Source organism: Lucilia cuprina, chromosome 2, assembly GCF_022045245.1.
Source record: "Lucilia cuprina isolate Lc7/37 chromosome 2, ASM2204524v1, whole genome shotgun sequence".
Taxonomy (NCBI): domain Eukaryota; kingdom Metazoa; phylum Arthropoda; class Insecta; order Diptera; family Calliphoridae; genus Lucilia; species Lucilia cuprina.
In genome coordinates, this window is record NC_060950.1 from 28,172,206 (window position 1) to 28,194,010 (window position 21,805).

Here is a 21,805-nt window from a genome sequence, read left to right on the forward strand (position 1 = left end):
TCTGTTCTAGTTCTGTTCTAGTTCTGTTCTAGTTCTGTTCTAGTTCTGTTCTAGTTCTGTTCTAGTTCTGTTCTAGTTCTGTTCTGTTCTAGTTCTAGTTCTGTTCTAATTCTGTTCTAATTCTGTTCTAGTTCGGTTCTATTCTAGTTCGGTTCTGTTCTAGTTCGGTCCTGTTCAAGTTCTGTTATAGTTATATTCTAGTTCTGTTCTAGTTCTTTTCTAGTTATTTCTAGTTAAGTTGTAGTTCTGTTCTAGTTTTGTTCTACTTCAGTTCTTGTTGAGTTTTGGTTCAGTTCTAGTCCAGTTGTATTTTAGTTCCTTTATAGTTTCAGTTCAGTTCTAGTTTAGTTTTTTTCAGTTGTAATACAGTTCGAGATCAGTTCCAATATATTTCTAGTTAGTTGTAAATTAGTCCGAAAAAAACTCTCGATATTTCACTTTTTATAAAAAACTCATTAATCTACTTTTTATAATTACTTTAAAACTTTATAGCGTAATGATATAGTCGTTTTAAATCGACAATACATTCGTGTTTTTACCTTATTGCTATTTTTTTTACTCAGGTAAGACTACAAAAGGGGGTGTTATTTACAAATATTCACAAATATGTATTTGTCCTTTTTGAACTATTAAAAAGTAAAACTTTACAAATGAACAAAAAATAATGGTAAATTTTTCAAACATTTATAATGGTGTATAAAACCCCTAAATGTAGCTGTTGGTATATAATATTACGATTTTGTATATATTTTTTAGGGGTATACATTGTAATATGTACTTGAAACAATTTTTATACATTAATCCTAATTTTAACCCCACCATACATACACACACACACACACATTTTCCTATAGTCATACATACAATATGTGGAGTGAGAGAGGAACAACGTTACAAAATAAATACAAATAAATGAAATGTAGTTTATTCTAGAAATATTCTACATTTGCAGATGTACAAGATTTGGAAATTATTAGAAAGCAGAGTTGTAAAATAATGATTTAAATAAATTTCTTTAGGTGTGGTAATAAGAAATGTTTAGGAAACTTTAATTTCTTTTAATGAATTTACTCTTTTATAGGACTTAGACATTATTGTGAAATATTAATGGTAATATTAATACCACAAAAACAAAAACACATTTTTACAAGTATAACAAAATAAAATTGTAAGTAAAAAATAAGGGAAAAGGGAGGGTAATAACTTCAAAATATTAGAAAAGTTTTTACAGAACCAGGCTCACTAGTTATCCTTAATATGTATAACAAATTGATATTTGCAATTTAAACTTAATTTTAACAAAACTTATGAAATTTATTTAAATTACTTAAACAAATTATCAGTTGTAAATGAATTTCCTAGAAATTTTACTAATAAAATAAATAAGAATATAATGAATAAGTAAATTAATTAATTTTTTATACCCTTCACCTACGTGAGAAGGGTATATGTAAGTTTGTCATTCCGTTTGTAATTTCTATAATATAATTTTCCGACCCCATAAATATATATATTCATGATCCTTATAGATAGCGGAGTCGATTAAGCCATGTCCGTCTGTTCGTCTGTCTGTCTGTCCGTCTGTCTGTTGAAATCAGTTTTTAGAGGTCCCCAGATATCGGCGAGATCCGAATGCTTTCGAGAAGATCGCTATTTAAAATCAGCAAAATCGGTCTATAAATAACGGAGATATGAGCAAAAATCCGAGACAACCTCTGAAAATTTCATCAAAAAGACACATTTTTTTCATGCTTTGTTAAAAAAGCAACAACAACACTGTGATTTGGATAAAGATGTACATGTGCGTGTGGAGATGTATTTGGTTTTATTCAGCTGTGTATTTGTTTTTTTTTTTTTTTTGTATGTTTGGATGCTGTTCTGTTCTCACGAAGGTTATGTGTGTATGTTATGTGTGCAGAGATACAAAATAAATAAGAACTGCTTTTTAAAACATACTTGGTGAAGGGTATATAAGATTCGGCACAGCCGATTATAGAAATATTACTTGTTTTTATTATAATTGTGTATTTTTAAAACAATTTTGTGATAAATTCCAACAAATAACTTAACACTTTTACTTTTACACGTTAAAAACAATTAAAATTAACAAATGATAATAAACTGCATGTTATTGTTAATGATTTAAAAATAACACACAAACCTAACCTAACATTTTTATTTAGAAAACATAATCTCATATTTTTCATACATTTAGGCAAATCTTATTTTTTCCAACATAACTTAAGGTAATTTTATTTCTTTATTTTTTTTTTCAAACAGAAAATGGAACGTCAGGGTAAAATGGAAATAGCTGCCCGCGAACGTGAAATGCAACGTTTACAGTGTATACCTAAAAAATGGAATCGTCGTGAAGAATATGAGTTTCTACGTGTACTCACCGGTTACGGTGTAGATCTTTTGCCACCCTCTGCCTTAACACCCGGTCTTACTACACTCTCTCCCGACTGGACTAAATTTAAACAAATGGCTCATTTGGAGCGAAAAAGTGATGAGACTCTGGGTGATTACTATAAAGTATTTATAGCCATGTGTAAGAGACAGGCCGGCGTTAAGTTGTCTGAAAATGAAAAGGGTCTAGAGGGCATAATTGAAGATATAAGTGAAGATCATGCTAAATTAATATTAGATCGTTTGGAATTGCTATCGAAATTGCGTGAAATAGCCAAACATCCACAATTGGAAGAACGTTTGAAATTGTGTATGGTAAATGCCGATACACCCGATTGGTGGGAGCCTGGTAAACATGATAAAGAGCTAATAGCAGCCGTACTCAAACATGGTCTCTATAGATCGAAAACATTTATATTTAATGATCACACCTTCTCATTTGCCGATTCTGAAAAGAGATTTTTACGTGAATTAGAGGCTCAAATGCAACGTTCTATTAAATTGGAAGCCTTAAATGCTGAGAAATTAGCCGCAGCTTCTAAAGCAGCATCCGTAAAAGATGAAATTATCGATTTGGATGAAGAACTTTTAACCAAGGATAGTTTGATTAAAAAGGAAAATTTCTCACCAGTTAAAACGGAAATTAAAACAGAATCCTTAACAAGTGAAGTTAAAACAGAAGTTGCCAAAAAGGAGCCAGGTGAAGAAGACAAAGAAATGAAACCAGAAGATTTAAATACACCTAAAGAAGATATAGAAACACAAGATTTAACAAAAGATGAAGATGATGAAGTAGTAGTTAAGGAAAAGGACGATAAAGAAACAGAAATAAAAACTAAAACTGAAACTGAAACTTCAGAAAATGTAGAAGAAGTTAAAGAAAAGTGTGTAGAAGAGGAAGAAGCTGCTAAGAAGGACATTTCCAAAGATGAAACAATGGAGGTGGACAATAGTGAGGAACAAGAGACAACAGAAGATTTAAGTAAATCTAAAGAAGAAGATAAATCTTTGGAAAAAGTTAATAAATCTATGGAGGCAACAGAAACTAAAGAGGAAGACAAAATCGATTTAGAAAAAGAAAGTAAAAAATCCGATAACAAGGAAGAAGAAGATGAGGTATTATGCTTAGAAAAGGAAAAAGAAAAAACAGAGGAAAGTAAAAAGGAACAAGATAAGGAATCTGAAAAATCCGAAACTGAAACTGAACCTAAAGAAACAGCAACAGAAAAAGAAACTGAGAAATTGGTTAAACCTAAAGATGATGAAGAAATGCTGGACTTAACTACAGCTACTACCGGTTCAAATGATCCAGATGATGAGGAAGTTATGAAGGAAAAAGAAAAAGCGGTCGAAGAAGAATGCAAAAAACAGGCGGCCGAACTTAAAGCTAGATTCCCAGATTTAGAAGTTATACAGCCGGGAGCTGCCAAACAGAAACAAGAAAAACCCAAACTTGAGATAAGTATTAGTTGGTTTAAAGATTTCGCCTTGGAGAGACGTATCTATCATATTGTTTCCTGTATTGAAACAGGCAAATGGCCAGTGGATAAATCCTATTCAGCCTTGGTGGGTTGCAAGGGTATTGAACTTAATATAGGCTTACACGAAGCCATACCACATCTCAGTGTGGCGGTTGAAAAACGTTCTACTACCCCTGATGTTATAACCATTACCACAGATCATGGTGTCACCAAACATTTGTCCACTTCACAAGTGCAGCAAGTGGTTTCACCAAATGTTACTAATGCCACAACGGCGGCTATAGTTTCCACAAATGTGTCGGTGCCCACAATTAATACCACAAGTACCTCTTCCAAATCGGCGTTGGCATTGTCAACGTCGACGGTGGCGCCCATAACTACCTCCTCTACCCCATCTTCAGTACCAGCCATGTCGCCAGCTTCGTCTGCTTCTTCAGCAGCTGCTGCGGCCGCCGCTGCTGCTGCTGCAGCCGGTTTGGGTGGCTTAGATGCCAATAGTTTTAATGCCGCCATGGCTGCGGCGGTGGCTGCCGCCGGAGGCAATGCTAGTGCTTTAAGCGCTTTATTGCCCGGTATGTCTTTGACATCTTTGCCTGGTTTAAATATACCCAATGCCAGCAGTCCCGTTCCCAGTAATAGCTCTACTACAACCAATACAAATTCGGGTAAAAAACGTAAACGTCATATTGCCATCGATGTGGAAACGGAAAGAGCCAAATTACATGCTCTTCTAAATAGTGCTCAGACTTGTAAGTATAACGTTTTGTTTAAAAGAGTTTTTTTAGTTAAATAATTACTATTTGTTACATTTTAGTGGCTCCCAAAGATTGGGAAACAGAAATTGCTAATATGACAGCAGCGGCTGCTGCTGCATCCACTGGTGTTAGCACTTCTTCAAGGCGTCCCTCATCAGCTGCTTCCCCAGCAGCTAATTCTTCTCTAAGCAGTGCTTTGCAACCGCCACCAGCGCATCAACATGCTCCTTTGTCCAGACAAAATTCAGGTCAATTTAGTAAACCTGCTGTTCCACCATTAAAAACACCACCACCCTCTTCTATGGGTGGTGCCATGGATTTATCTTCAAGGTAAATATTCAAAAATAAATATACATTTGTAGATTTACATTTTTTTGTTTAATTTTTAACAATTTTTTTATTAAAAAAATCTTTTTTTGTCACTTCCAGCTTACCCAAAATGAATATGGCTGAAATAATGAAATCCGCTTCTTCTTCGGGAGCTATCGATTTAAGTGAGGTACAAGATTTTTCCATGAGTTCGAAAAAGCTATCATCATCCTCAAGTTCATCGTCATCCGCACTGTCTGCTAATACCTCAAGCATACATGCGGCTTTAAGTTCTGCATTCCCCTCAATGGCCAGTAAAGGTGGAAAACTTGATGATACCTTAAATAAATTAATGAAGAAAAACAATTGCGTAAGTTAAAAGCTAAATTTAAACATGTTAATATCACAGATTTTATTAACGTTTTTATTTAATTTCTCCTTAACAGACCATTGAAGAACCAGTTGTAGGTAAAGAGAAGAAACGCAAGAAGTTGGATGAAATCGTCTTGGGTCTATCGGCTGCCAAGGAACAAAAGACTTTCCCGGATCCTTCCTTGCCCTCATCTAAGAAGCCACAAATACCACCCAGTGTTTCGGTAACCCCCGCTAATATACCAACATCCATGTCTTCACAACAACAAAATCAAAAACCTTTTACTATCACTGTTACGACAGTGCCCGGAAGTGAGTTTGAGTCTCTGAACTTTATTAATTTCTAAGCACAAACAAATGAAATGGGGGAAATTTTCAAGAAATTGCTCATAAACCCCTTTCCGAGAAATAATTACTAATATTTTGTTTCATTTTTTTCTACTTATTCTCATTTATAACAGAAGGTAAAGGTAGCTCTTCATCGGCTGGACAATCGACTTCGACATCATCGTCGTCTTCGGCTAATACTGGTTTGTCGGCTTTACAAAGTATGGCTGGCATGGGTGGTCTATCGGCCAAGGATAGTCTTAATGCTTTATTAGCTCAAACAATGGCCACAGATCCGCAAACGTTCCTTAAGCAACAGCAAAAGATGATGCAATGTTTGCCACCAGCTCAACGTAAACTTTATGAAAGTATGTTGGCTGATATGGAACAGGCTATGAAGTCAAAGTATGTATCTAATATTAAGAAATCTTTCTTTCTGTTCTTTAAACACGGAGTTTAACATAATTATTTTGTTACTTCCCCTCTCCCACAGTAAATATGGTTCTCCTCATGATACCAAGGTTGATAAATGGCTAACTGATGTCAATTCTCCCTTAACAATGGACTATACCGGCGGCGCATCCTCGGCCAATAGTACCAGCAGTAGTAATACGCCCAGTTCAAACAGTCGTAGATCTAGTCGCCAACAATCGTCAACACCCACACAACAATCATTAAGCGCATCTCAGATGTCATCGTCGAAATCCTCTAATTCTTCATCGCACAGTCAATCGCATCAACATCAACAACAGCAACAACAATCATCAATGGGAGGACCACCACCTGGTCTAACCGGCGATGAACCAGTGCCGGTAATAAATAAACAAACTGGCAAAAGACTGACCGGTAACAAAGCACCTCAACTAAAGAGATTAATGCAATGGTAAGTAATTTTTAAAAAAGCGCAATTAAAATCCAACTATAAATTATTAATTCATTCATTGCAGGCTCACAGAAAATCCCAATTATGAAGTTGATCCCAAGTGGTTGGAACAAATGCAAAATCCCATGTCTGCTCCTTCACCTAAACCTATGGAATCATCATATAGTTCGAGCAGTAAATCTCATACAGGCCGACCATCCTCTACATCCAGCAATGCCTCCTCCGGCAGCCATTCGAATTCTCAGCAACAGTCTTCGTCGCAGTCTACATCTTCGAATTCCAGTTCTTCGAAGAAATCCTCACGGCAGTCGGCCATGGATCAGGCTAATGCTGCAATGCAGTTCGGCTCATTAGCGGGTTTAAATCCCAGTCTTTTGGCCGGTCTTCCCAATTTGGGTGGATTCGATCCCAAGAATCCTCTTTCAGCCTTTGATCCCAAGAATCCTTTATTGTCTATGCCGTTTGCTGGTATGCCTGGCATGGGCAATATACCCGGTTTGGGTAATCTAAACAATATGAACCTTTTCGCCAGTTTGGCGGGTATGGGAGGTTTAGGCAATTTAGCTGGCATGGATACACAATCTTTGGCCGCTCTTATGGCAGCAGCTGGACCTGCTTTAAGTGGTTTAGGCGGTGTTACGGGTAGCTCCTCAAACAGCGGATCGAACAGTAAAAACTCCTCACAATCGAATACATCATCGAGTAAAAAGAGCAAAAATGATCAACAGGCTCAGCAAAATGCTGCAGCCGCCGCTGCTGCTGCAGCCGCGGCAGCTTTAGGAGCTAGTTCCTCTACGGGTAGTAATAACTCGTCATCGGGATCAAATTCTAAGAATTCTGCTGCTGCAGCAGCTGCCTCAGCTTCCCAATTGGCGGCAGGCTTCCCCTTCTTATTTGCCAATCCCTCACTTCTGTATCCACCCATGGGTATGAGTGGCTTAAATCCATACTCTTTGGGTTCCACCGGTTTGGGTTCGGCCTATGATCAATTGGCCCAACAGTATTTAATGAATGGAGCTTCCTCAGCCGGTTCCACTTCCACAACACAATCCAAGGCTCATCAATCACAGTCCAAATCATCCAACTCTCGTTCATCAGCCTCCTCAGCAGCTGCCTCATCGGCGGCCCAGGCAGCAAGTCTCATGAATGCAATGGCTGCCAGCATGTCTGGTTCCAGCGGTCAAGGTTCTAGTTCAACACAATCGTCCTCATCACGCGGTCGCCAATCGTCAGCCAGCAGAGCAGCTGCCCAAGCTTCTGCAGAAATGGCTCAATTATCTAATCTATTATTGCCTCCAGCAGATGCTCAAATTTTGGAATCATTCTCAAGAATGGCAAATATGGATTTGGCTCAGGCCACTAGACTCATGAACTCCTTAGGCATGCCACCAATATCCGGTTCATCAACTTCATCTTCCAACACCGTTAGTGAGAAGAGATCTTCTTCGAGTTCATCCGCCTCAAATGCTGCAGCCGCAGCTGCTCAACAGGCTGCCAAGGAACAACAGAAACTTATGGAACAGTTGGCTAGAGGTCAGTTGCCAACAGACTTAGCTACACTACAAGCCTTATCACAAGGCAAACTGCCACCCTCTATGACCGGCGCCACCAGCAGTTCTTCAAGTAATACCTCCTCTTCTAATACATCCAACAGCAAGAGTGCTAAGGCAGCGGCCGCCGCGGCTGCTGCAGCTGCTGCCGCCTTACCACAAATACCCGGTATGCCTGCTGATTTCAGTCAAGCCTTTTTGGCCGAAATGGCAGCTCAAGCTATGGCGGCTGCTGGTAGCTCCTTACCACTTACCGGGCCCGGTTCTCTGGCCAGCTTAACAGGTAGTTTGGCTGGTCTCACTGGAGGCTCCTCCACCACTACCAGCTCTTCATCATCGTCGGCCTCGAAGAGACAAAGAGATCAAGATGCTTTAGCCAAGGATGCCTTCCAAAAACAAATGGACTATTATACCAAACAATTGGGCTTGGGCTCTGGCATTTCCCTAATACCCACTTCGGCATCGGCCACCACACCCTCCTACTCGAACACCTCGTCTTCACAGGATGACCATCATAAGTCCAAGAGACAGCGTACTGATACATCAGCATCGCTTAAAGACGACCTAAATACTGCAGCAGCTTTGGCAGCTGCGGGTTTTCCTTTAAATCTGGGTGGAGGCATGACAAGTATAGAGAAATCTATTCGAGGCTCCTCTTCATCGTCTACTAGCCAACAACCGGAGGCCGATAAGGTAACCTTAACGCCATTGAATTCAGCGGGCATAGCGGCCAACTTACCCTCACAAACGACCATAACAATAGCACCGCCCATAAGTTCGGGAGCCAGTTCAAGCAGTGAACGTTCCGAACGTAGTGAATCTAGAATATCTTTGACCATTACAAATGCGGCAGAGGCAGCCAAAATGCCACCACCCTACGAGGAAGCCGATGAACTGATAATACAACCAATACTCAAAAAACCCGCATCATCAGCTCAAACGCAATCACAACAACAACAGCAACAACAAAATCCATCCACATCCAACTCACAAATACCACCACCCACCTCGACAGCAAATACTAGCACAGCCAGCGCAGGTTCACACAGCGGTAGCATAGAAGATTTAGCCACTGAATCGGGTAATAATACTTCTGCCTCGTCCACTAACGAAGAGACACGTAGATCTTCGGGTCGTCTAAAACGTCCACGTTCTGGGGCCGATCATTCCCTCATTAGCGAACAGCCACCAGAGAAAAGACGCGAATTAAGATCCACACGCCACACACGTCAATCGTCATCAGGTAGTGCCGATAATTCTTTAAATCTGTCCACAAGTAGTGAAAACGAAGAAAAACAAGAATGAGTTTTAAGGCGCTTAAGGCGCACATCTATAAATAAATAGTAGGAAATTATTGTTAAAGGACGCCGTCAGAGGAGAAAATGAAAATAAATTTAAATGGGTTGGTGGGAGAGTAAAAGAATAAACAAGAAAGAAAGAAAAAGATCAAGCTGCTTTAAAAGAATATAGGGGACTTACAAAGAAAGTTAATTAACAGCTGTTTAAAAGCAAAAAACAGAGAAAAAAAAAAAGAGTAGAACTTTTTATTAGTTTTTAGTAAAGAGAAAAAAACAAAATAAAAAAACATTAATTATAAACTAAAGAGTAAATATCACAGAAAGACTCTTTATAAAAGTATAAATAAAAAAACAACTGCGAAAGCAAGTAAAATTTAAAAAAAAAAGGAAAACTAATATGCAAAAGTGAGTTTAGTTTAGTTCTTAAAATTAAGCTATAAAAACAAACAAACAAACCCCTCCCCCCTCTAGTTATTAATACTTATACAGTTTTAAAAAAATTTATGCTAAAACAAATTAATTGATATAAAAACAACAAAAAAATCATTAAAACTTGCAACATTAAAAAAAATCTATATATTTTTTTTAATTTAATTTTGTAATATACTATATAAGATATAAATTCTTTTAATATTTTCTTTAATTTTTTAATTTTAAACTTTTTATTTTATTATAATTTTTATTTTAAATAATTTTTACTCATTTTAACAACCCAACACACATACACACACACACTATTTAGAAATTTATATTTAAAAATCCTAACAAATACACAACAATATTAAGAAAAGTTTTAATGTTTTATTATAATAACAAATAGAAACTATTTACAAACAACAACAACGTTGACTTTAAAACAAATACCGTATATATATATAGTTACTTGTAGAGAAATTACTATATTATAATGCTGCTGTTGAATATCTATTTTTATTAGTAATTCTCTTTATAAGCAACTATTATTACAATTTGTTTAACAAAAAAAAAAACGTTTAAGAAATGATAAATAATTAAATAAATTAAAATAAAATTTATTTCAAGTTTAAATTGAGGAAAAATATAACTAAGTTATGTTAATTACTAATTTGCTGCTGTGACTTTCTTTAACTAGTTAACATTTCATTCAATTTTTAACTTGAAATAATTTAATATATTTTTTAGTTATTTTTTAAATTTTCTTTAATGCAAATTTTTTTTTTTAATATAAAAAATTTATATTCGTATTTATTCGATAATCACTTGTAAAATTATTATTATTATATTATATTATTATTGTAACTACTATTAAATCGTAAAACCAACAACAACAACAACAAAAATCTGTAATAAAACACACACAAAAAAATATACAAATTATTTTCATATATAACAAATGAAATGATAAACAAAAAAAAAACAACACAATATTGGCATTTATTTCAAGTTAAAGAGAGAGGTGTTTTTAGAGTTTCTAAAAAAAACGGCAAGTTCAAGAGCCTTAAATTAGACGATAGAGGTCCTTTAAATCCTTATAAGAAGGGCCTAAGCTTTGGTTGTGTTTAAAGTTTGTTAATTAAGAATTGTTTTTATATAATGAGAGTATTTTTCTTCCTGATTTAGTTTTTTATATTAATTTCTTATTATTTAAGTCAAGTTTTATAAAATAGGCAATTTGCAAGTGAAATCGTCTAATAATGTTTTGTGCTACTCGTCTTAGGGTGCATTTAAAGGCATACGTAAGTTCTAGTGGTCCCTGTGTGATGACCTGAGAAGAAATTATATAAAAAAAGCAAAAAATTGCGAGATAACTTAAGAAAAAGTTATACAACCTAAAGCGCAACTCCACTCGGAGATTGTAGCAATCAATTTTGATTCCCTTCTACAAGAAGGTTTATAGAAACTTTAAAAAAAGAAACAAGAAAACAGAAAATAAATTGTTTAGATTCAGATCAAAAAAAGTTTAAGCTTAAGATCAAAGACCGCATACATGATCGAGTAAAAAAGGAGTTATCGATACGAAAATTTATACGATCATGTATGCGGTAATTCAAATATAGAATCCTCATCGTTGGATCCATTCAAAAGAACGACTGATTACCCTGACAAAACCTAGCTAAATAGATTACAGACAGCAAATTTTCCAAGTTTGTCGTAGAATTTATTTCATAGCCATTACTAACAAACGCACTGCCTCTGCAATATGTGCTCAATTGCGTCTAGTTCCTCTAACATTCTTGTATAGTCTGTAGAAAACCAGAATCAGAATCATTAGACTGCAGCTGGACAGTTCAATAAGCAACAAGTTTTAAATACATTACAATTCATATTTCTCTTTCAGGACTGCTTAGTGATGTTCTCGTAAGAGGGAGTTTGAATCGGGTGAAATAAAGAAAGATACTTGTAGAGATAAGAAATAAGAGTGAGAAAAAGTCAAAAGGCCTCATTAACGATCCAACCTTAATGCCTTAAGATATTTCAGTCAAATCTTTAGTTTGCTTCTAATGCAAGCTAGAAACAGAGAAGATATTCAATAGATCCCCAATCTCCTTTGTCATAACAATTCCTATCGGATTTTCTTCTGATAACTCTGTAATTATGTTGATCAGTTGAAAATGAATCAAGTATTTGTTCGTTCTATTGATTAGTCCATCACGTTTGAGGAAATTTGAATAGAATTTGTTTTTCAGAGTTTTCTGAGTTCCTCAGAAATGATCTAGGTCCATATCGGATATCAATACTAAGCAATTCGATTGCCAACAGAAAAAGTCCCCATGCGAGTATTAGTATTACTGTTAAATCTCACATCGTCCTGTGTAAAGATGTCCCAAATTCCTTGTCCAAAGTCCTTGATGTAGTGTTCACACTTGTTAGGTATATGATTGCAGCCCTGGGTTTAAATTCTGTTTCGAAAGCTTTCTGTTTTGAATCGAATATTTTGATATTGAATTCTTCCCTTCTAGGGCCGTCTCGTGCTTCGACATTCAGCGGAATTTCTTAGAAATGATCAAGGTCTATATCGGATATCAATACTAAGCAATTCTATTGCCAACAGAAAAAGTTCCCATGCGAGTATTTCTATGACTTCTAAATCTCACATCGTCCCGTATAAAGATGTCCCAAATTCCTTGTTGTGATGTTCACACTTGTTAGGTATATGACTGCAGCCCTGGGTTTAAATTCTGTTTTGAATCGAATACTAAAGTTTCTCTGAAAGTAGAGTTTGCATGCAAGATGTTGCTACATTCGATACCAATCGAAAACTAAATTGCTTTTTAAAGGATGATTTCAATGAAAAAAGATTGCCCCAATACACATCTCATATTCTGCAGGGCATTTGATAATACATAAAGGAATAAAATCTATTCTATCTACTCCGAAAGTCAAACAAGAGTAATCGGTTTACAACTACGTATGTAACATTTCAAATATTAAAAAGAGTTGAACTGAACTAATAAAATAATCCTTAAAGAATGTTCGCAACTATTTGCGATAGTAACTTCTTATCCGTGTTTAGCTCATCATCACTGAATGCTTAAACTAGTAAAGAACAGAAAATATTCGAGAATACAAAATTCAAAGATTTAGTTCAATTTAACCCTGAAGTAAAGAACTAGTTCATAATTGAATTAATTTAAAATTTCTGACATTGAATAATAGTTTTTACTTAAAACTAGCTAAGACGACCGTTACGCATAATTTGCCGTAAATTTCACTTATAGAGCTCTATACGTAAGAATCTTAATAAGAGATAGAAGTTGGCCATTAATTTTCTTTTGAGTTTTTCTGCCATTAAATACAATTGTTCTTGAATGTCGATTACGAACAAATAACACTTCAATACTTGGAGTGTTGAGTGCATAACATTTTACGGAAATGACATTTTCGCTTAAATCAAATTTTACAAAAACCGCAAAGATCAATTACCTCCTCATGATGGTTGCACTTGTGTTATTTTAAAATTCTTGCATTTTGTTCGCCCAATGCTGCTGAGCAACAAAAAGCTACAAATTTAATAAAATTTAACGGATTTTGAATATTTTAAAAAAATTTTTGTAAAACAAATAAAAAATTATTGACATTTTATACGATACTTTTTCCAATGCTGCTGGAAATGGTAGAAATTCATAGAAATCAAAAAACTTTGTTTAAACAACTTCACAGGTTATTAAAATAAAACATTTACTTTTCTTTAGAAAAAAAAATAATAATTTTCAGTAAATTGTTTTTTTTTTTGAAAAAAAGCTGCTGTAAACCAAATAAAACAAATTTATTGAAAATTATTATTTTTTGAATTTAAAATTTAACTATTAAATATTAAGTAAAGTGAAAAAAACAAAACTTTATAAAGCGCTTATAAAATTAGAGAATAAAAAACAAACAGAAAATTAAAAACATAAACTTAAAAAAAAAATCAATATAAAAAAATAAAATAAAACTGCATGCTTATAAATTAAATTATTCTATAAATAATAAAACTTTAAATTTAATTTTAAATAAAAAAAACATAAAACATTTCTATAAAAAAAGCACAAAAAAATAAAAAAAAATGATTTAATATGTAACTAAAAATAAAAAATATATATATTTTCTTAAAAACACTATATTAAAACAAAATAATTTTGTAAATACATAAATAAATATTTTATTAACAAGACAAAAAAAATAAGTTTTATAATTGGACAATTAATTAAATGTGGCTAAATTTAAGTTTATTAAATTTTATAAAATATCTTTTAAAAGAAAACCCCAGCAACCATCAACACAAAAAACTAAATAGAATTTATCTTTATAAAAACAAAAACAAACAAACCCAACCTTAATAATAATAGTAATTCAAAATAAATTTAAATAAAAACCTGTTGCTTCATTATTTAAAAAAAAAAAAACAAAATAATTCATAAAAATTTATAAATATATTATAAATATAAAACAAAAAACAATTATTTTTTAATCTATCAGCAAAATAACAAAACATTACATGCTCTGTTACCAACCATAATTATTATACAAATATATAAATAACAAAATAAAAATTATAAAAACATTTTTGCAAAACAAATTATTAAAAAGAAATCTCCATTTAAATAAAAAAATAAATAAATAAAACAAATTATGTATGAACATTTATTATGACATCAGTTTTTTTTAATAATTACTATTTAAATATAAGTATGATTTAATTATTAAAACAACAACAACAACTATTACTACAACAACAAATGATATTGAATTATATATACAACAACAAAACAAAAATTCTAAACAAAATAAAAAAATGTATAAAAAATGATTGTTAGTTTTATTTCAAAATAGATTTGAATAGATTTGCCTAATAGTTCGGGCTACGCCGAAAACGAATCTAACCTCAGTATTAGACAGATAGATAGATAGATAGATAGATAGATAGATAGATAGATAGATAGATAGATAGATAGATAGATAGATAGATATATAGATAGATAGATAGATAGATAGATAGATAGATAGATAGATAGATAGATAGATAGATAGATAGGTAGTTAGATAGATAGATAGATAGATAGATAGATAGATAGATAGATAGATAGTTAGATATATAGATAGATAGATAGATAGATAGATAGATAGATAGATAGATAGATAGATAGATAGATAGATAGATAGATAGATAGATAGATAGATAGATAGGTAGATAGATAGATAGATAGATAGATAGATAGATAGATAGATAGGTAGATAAATAGATAGATAGATAGATAGATAGATAGATAGATAGATAGATAGATAGATAGATAGATAGATAGATAGATAGATAGATAGATAGATAGATAGATAGATAGATAGATAGATAGATAGATAGATAGATAGATAGATAGATAGATAGGTAGATAGTTAGTTCGTTAGTTAGTTAATTAATTACGTTCTGGCAAATGGAAACAATACTCCATAGGCTATGCTAGGATCAGAGATCTCAGATCAAATAATCAATATAATGTTGATTATTGTATTTCGCTACCGTCTCTTGTGAGAAAGTTCCGATATTATATCTCCTCGGAGTCTCAGTAATCTCTCCTTCTGCCACATAATTGTTTCCGAGTTTACACAGACGGATCCAAGACGGCGAAAAAAGTTGGCGGTGGCATTTTCATTGAGGAATTTGTAAGGAAAATCTCCTTCTGACTTAATGGTGAATGTAGCATCCTTCAAGTTGAAATATCAGCGATAAAAAGGGCATTAAATTGGCTTAGATACTATTGGATAACTAACAGGGATATCAAAAGTCATACCGACAGTCAAGCTGCTATTAAATCCCTAATTGTTGTGTTTTCCACATCCAAAGTTATCCATGAATACCGGACGTCTCTCAATGAGATGGCGATACATTCCAACATCACCCACGTTCCCACGACAATTGGATCATTGCTCCGGAACTACCCAAGTCATACTCGACCAAAGATTGTCAACCCAGCGACAGCTATATCAACCGAAAATTTTTTTCCCAGGAAGTTTTTTGTCACAGTCGAACTGTCACAACAACAACAAAATCACCCTAATTTGGGTAAAGGGACACGGGATTTCGTATGGCAATAGCATTGCTGACACCTTGGCAAGAGCTGGCACCATGCTTAGCAGACTGGAGATCGATCAGTTTTGCGGTATTTCACTACTTGCAATAAGGAAGCAAATCACTGAACACTGCCTTTGCATTGCTCGCAACAAATGATCACATGGCACACGTGCTAAAGCGCTGTGGTCACTCACAGGTCTAAATATCTTTTTGGTCTTCAAATACCGCAGCTAAGTCGGCTGATATCGGTTATCACTGACCACTGTAAATTTGGTAACCATGCTAGACACATTGGTCTTCTGTTCAACGATTACAGCAGAAGTTGTCAAAACGAGAATGATCTGACAAAATGGTAAATTCTTAGGAAACAATGTCATCTGTCTTTACCAGTAACACTTGATCTTTTATCTCCCTCTACTAATAAACCTTCTTCATGTATATGATACTTCGTTATTACCTTACCCAACTTTTCTATTCTATTTGTATGCAGGATCTCCTTTCTCATCATATCCGGAAGAAACTCATTATTCCAAAATCACTTGTCAGGTGACTTTTTTTATTGAAAATATTGATACAAATTGATGTATATATACAATTTTTGAAATGAGTATCCAATCTACCATAAGATTGTACGTCTTTATCTGTAACACATGATCTCTTATCTCCTTTTCGTTATTACCTCTATTAGCCTCCGCCTTGGTGTTATTGCAATCCCGGGGTATAAAAAGGTGGCCAATACCTCCAGTCTGGCCGGGACTGAAAAATTGGCTACAGTCTACTGTTTGGTTTGGTCCTTGCATAGATTGACAGACAGATTGACAGACCAGAGCACCTGTCAATCTTTGGTACTACGGATGGCCAGTTGCCCCGCAGGACTATGTCCTGGCTGTTCAGTTTGTTGAGGTTCCTTCGGGATCCACGTAGTGTCTGTGGTTTAAAGCCAAATTCGCGGGGAGAGTAAGTGGCGGTTAAAAGACTGATAAAGACAATATTTCGGGGTAAGTTCGGTGCTGTTGCCGAAAGCAACAGATACTCCACAGAGGAGTGGCTGTGGGACTAAGCGTCGAAAATATGTTGATATTAATTGTATATGGTACGGGATGAATGTGGGGTACGACGGGCCTCACCCACCCGTCTACCTATAATAAATGTGTCCTATGTTTTTCTCTTATGAATGTGTCGTATAAATGAGATGTGTTCTGGGTTGAATGATGATGGATTAAAGATGAATTGATACCATTGAATTTTCCTTCCTTGTCCAGATATGTTCAGAGTATTCTCTGTTCATATCAGAATTACCACAGTGTGTTCCTGTGATTAAGAACAATGTCTTCGGCTTATTGATGGATCGTACTTTGGTCCTCCGGTTACGTCTCTGGTGCTGTTGCCGAATCAACAGAGACCATTCGATGATCTGAGATTAGATATCTCGAGTACTCCAGCAAAGTACTTGTGCATGGACCGGTCGAAGCCAATGTACAAAAATTGACACCTGAGTTCTTCATTGAAGAACAAAGGGGCGATGGTAGACAGTTCTAAAATTTACCCAGTGGATGAAAAAGACAACTGTGAGATAAGGCCGTTGTTGTTGTAGCAGCCACACGTTTAAAGTCGATGTGGCTGGGTTGACAATCCTTAGCCGTTGTTCATTGAACTCCGATTCGTTCCGGTGCGAAGAACCGATTGTGCGTGGGAAAGAGATAAGGCCGTCAAAGCAGGTGCTCACGTTAAAACTCTCGACATTCATGCAAGAAGACCTTTTCATACGAAGACATCCTCTATTCAGAATTCTTAACTAAACGGAGAAATGAGTATCAAAGCCACCATAAGATTGTACATTCACTGGCTTATTCATAATAATTTATCGAAGGTTAATAGAACAAAATTTCTATGAATATTTGTCTAATAAAACTTTGATAAATTGTTTTTAATTAAAAAACTTTGCTTAAAGATTTTATTTTGAAAAAAATGTGTTATTTTTTTATTTCACCATCTAATTAAATTGTGTGGCTTTTCTTTTTGTTTCTCAATAAAAATTAAAATGTTTTAATTATATTATAATTAAATACTATGTATGTTTTATATTTGTATGTATATATCTCGTTTTAAACATTAATTGTTGTTTGCGTTATAAAATAATTGATATTAGTTTTTGTTTTGGTTTTTTTTCGGCAAATACATAAAGATATTGGATATATAAGGAATAAAGTTTAATTAATATTTATCGTATAGATTTTACGTTTTATTTTTTTTATAACAATAGTTGTTGAGGCCATTAAATGGGGCGTTTTGTTTTTATTTATTTTAATATATAGTTAATAATTTTTAATTTGCTTTAACCTGCCTTATTATTATAAAAAAAAATATAAAATAAAAAAAAAAAGAATAATTCATAATTCAACTTAAATACAAGACTAAACAATTTAACATAAACAGGCGTATTTCTTGAACTTCCCTAAAGGAAACTTAGCTTTGCTATAGTTAGCTAAGGAGTTTTTTTTAAACTTTGCAATACGCCTTATAATAGTAACTATAACAAAAACTGAAAACAAAATCCTACTTAATGTGTGCTATTTTGAATTTGCATTATAATCTATACGCTAGTTTGTTATATGTATATAAATATAAAATTATTACATATATTGCAAAAACATGGAACGTTCACAGGCTTCCTCTAACCACTCTTGATTGCGTTTCTTCTCCTCTGGTGTCTGTTCTCTCACCAATTCATCAAAATCGTCATCAAACTGTTCGGGTGTATCATTGTCACCCTCACCAGTGGCTTCTGTCTCTATTAGCGGTTCTCCTATTATAAGTCTTATTGTATTGGGTAAATTTTCAGCCTCTTTTATTTGATGATATATGGCTTCTGCTATTTCCAAAGTACGTCTCAAATCAATATTTCCTGATAGTTCATTGACATGCTTTAGTATTTCCGTAAATTCATATTGACTTTCGATAATAACATCGGTTTGTTGATCTAATATTGCTACCGATATAAGTATATGAAAATTGGGACAAGGTAATTTGGTCCACAGACATTCCCACAATTTTAAAATGTCATCATTGGAAAATTCACGTTTATACCAAACTAAAAGCCAACGGAAACAAAAATACATATTATCCGAATCGTGGCTAATCATGTATTTAAAAAGTCGAGGATTTGCAAATTCTAAGAGGGCACGTAATTGATTGAATTGTGTTTTCATGCCGGCTTGATCGATATCAAAGTTGGCGAATACCATGTCCATAAAACCAACAAAACACCAAAAGGCATCGACTTCATTTTCCTGGAAAAAGTTTGGGAAATGGGTAAAGAAACATGTTTTTACTTTACATTTTCTTAAATTTTCTTTTTTTTTAGAAAATTCTAAAAAAATTTTAATAACTTTTCTTTTTATATTAACAAATTTTCGTTAATTTTTTACTTTTTATTGAGAAGTTTCGATAAATTTTCCTTTTCTACAACATTTTTCCATTGTACTCACCAATGTTGCCAAAATGGGTGCCAATAAATCCGACATGCCCTGAACATAACCCAAATCAAAATTATACATAACATAGGTCATCAATATACCCTGCAATGTCGACAAATTTGGATTATCTTCACCGGCAAAATAGTCCAAAGAACGATCTGTCCGTTTAACATCCTTTTCAATTTGACACTTGCGATCACGATAACCGGAAAAATTCGCCTCTTGTATAGTGGTCATCGATAACCATTGAGCCTTCATACTATAGTATTCCATGGACTTTTGTTTTCGTCTGGCTATACGCTCCACCTCATTGTCACTCCATTGATAGTAGTTTAGTAGATACTTCCAAACTTCACAACGTAGTTTGGGTTCAATGCCACCTTTGAATATGATTTCTAAAATACGACAAGGATCTGAAATACGACCATCGGGTGTTTGAAATTCCAACCATTGATTTTCGTTAAGAGGTAAACCTCTTAAGACCGGCTTTCGTTCTGGTAGGGGTGGTATAATTTTCTCATCGATTTCCTTAACATTTTCCATTTCACTTGAATCCATTTCTGGTGATTTATCCAAACTGCTGGCACGACTGCGCGAGTCCGAGGTATTAGTGCTGCCGCCTATGCCCACCAGCTGATAGTTGTCAGAAGGTGGTGATGATTTCTGGCGTTCTTTTACTTCTATGGTGCCAGGTCTAACTTTGGGTGGTGTTTTATGTGCCATATAATCGGGTATACTCGCTAGTAAGCCAACAACTTTATTCGGTAGCCAGCCCTCATTGCCCAAGGAACTGGCCTTTATTTCTCCTATATCAAGCTCGGCAAAAGTTTTCTTTAGTTTTTGGGTCTCGGTGGTTAGGATAACATATTCTTCCCCAGCTCGAGCTGCAGGAGCCATATCGATGACGTGTAACTTCTTAAGGCTACTTAAAAATAGATCAGCATTGCCGTGCTGGAAAAAGAATTCGGTGTGTAAAGTGCCATCTAATTTACGCATAAACTTAATAGTTTGGCGACGTTGTTTGACCTCAATACCAGATAAATCCTCCAGAAAAGTGCGTATAAGGCGAGCTTTTGGTATAGAACCCGTAGATGTTTCCATGGGTTTTGTATTGAAAACTTTACACTCTGAAACGGTGCGATTACGTTGTGATATAGTATCAACTAAAGCCCAATCACCTTGATCCTGGCTATCATCTGCGATTAAAATATTTTCATTAGGTTTCCACTCTATATACAAACGTTTAGAGGGACCATATTCCACCAACGACAAAGAGCCGCTGGTATTAAGGTCAGCTATATGTTCAGCACTGGCTTTTTTCAACAGAACGCCATCATGGGTGCAAAGAATCTGTAAAGTAATAACATTTTTATCAACTCATTCCATTTGGTAAATATTATTTATTTCACATACATTTCCTATACCCAAGGGTTCTTCTGTCATGCTATTAGCAGGCGTTGTTGATGTTTGGCTAGGAGTAAGAGGTGATTCACCACCTCCAATACTACTGCGACCGCCACTATCACTCAAAACATTAAATTGCATTTGTTCACTGCTGTTGCTGCGTTCATATCGCACGGAATTTATCATTTTTTTGTTAATTTAAAACTGAAATGCAGTCTTTTTGAAAAGATTTTGTTAAAAATTTCTATGTATAAAAGCACTAAAAATCTATTTTTTCTTCGATATATAAAAAATTTTTGCAAAAATTTTCTTTATTTCGTCGTTGTTATTTTGCTTTCGGTGAACAGCTGTTGTAACAACAAAAAATCAACAAAGAAAATTTTTTACACAGTGAAGAGATTGCCAGATTGTTGATAATTTTTATATTTATTAATGGAATATTAGATAGGGTGTTCAGAGAAAATTTCATAAAAAAATAAATAACATATTCTTTTTTACAGAAAATTTAAAATAGATTTTATATAGAAATATTTTCAATAAATATTAATTTGATTGAAATTATCATTAAATTTTATTTTATTATTATTATCAATAAATTTCTCTTTTATAGAAAACGTTTAGATAAATTTTATAAAATTCTCGTTTTATTGAAAATTTTCCATGGAATTCTTTTTTGATAAATTCTAATTTTATATGTAGATACGTTTCACTTTAAGAAAAATTGGATTTATAAGATTTGGATTTGTAGAAAATTTGCATAAAATTAAATTCCTAAAATTATTTTATTAATTTCGATGTTTAAAAGCTAATTATTATTTTATAGATTTTGATATGTTATAAATTTTTTCAATAAATTTTGATATCTGTAAAAGAAAATTATTGACATTTAAATTATTTTTAGAAAACTTTTTATTAATTTAAATTTTTAAAGAAAATATTTAAATTAAAATAACATTTTTAAAATAATTTTGAGTTTTTATACATTTTTAATAAAATAATTTCTTGGATTTTCTCT

The 21,805-nt window shown here is 33.9% G+C and overlaps 2 protein-coding genes across 9 annotated transcripts in view; one reads left to right on the forward strand and one right to left on the reverse strand.

Annotated features, from left to right (window-relative positions):
• The window catches only part of LOC111678590 (mucin-19), a 66,828-nt gene extending 57,068 nt beyond the window's left edge, over window positions 1-9,760 (forward strand). For all 8 annotated transcript variants that reach the window (XM_046945257.1, XM_046945259.1, XM_023439982.2 and 5 more), the window contains 7 exons: window positions 2,281-4,639; window positions 4,705-4,975; window positions 5,075-5,324; window positions 5,401-5,638; window positions 5,788-6,058; window positions 6,147-6,536; window positions 6,601-9,760. In XM_046945257.1, coding sequence (XP_046801213.1) covers window positions 2,281-4,639; window positions 4,705-4,975; window positions 5,075-5,324; window positions 5,401-5,638; window positions 5,788-6,058; window positions 6,147-6,536; window positions 6,601-9,391 — 6,570 coding nt within the window. In that variant the 3' untranslated portion in view covers window positions 9,392-9,760. The remainder of the gene's footprint in view (window positions 1-2,280; window positions 4,640-4,704; window positions 4,976-5,074; window positions 5,325-5,400; window positions 5,639-5,787; window positions 6,059-6,146; window positions 6,537-6,600) is intronic.
• An 8,102-nt stretch (window positions 9,761-17,862) lies between these two features.
• On the reverse strand, window positions 17,863-21,134 carry LOC111684735 (TBC1 domain family member 15). The gene is made up of 3 exons (XM_023446934.2): window positions 20,800-21,134; window positions 19,399-20,736; window positions 17,863-19,200 (listed from the first exon to the last, which is right to left on the reverse strand). Exons 1-3 carry the CDS (start codon window positions 20,974-20,976, stop codon window positions 18,544-18,546), a joined length of 2,172 nt encoding a protein of 723 aa, XP_023302702.1. The 5' UTR covers window positions 20,977-21,134; the 3' UTR covers window positions 17,863-18,543.
• Window positions 21,135-21,805: the final 671 nt, after the last annotated feature.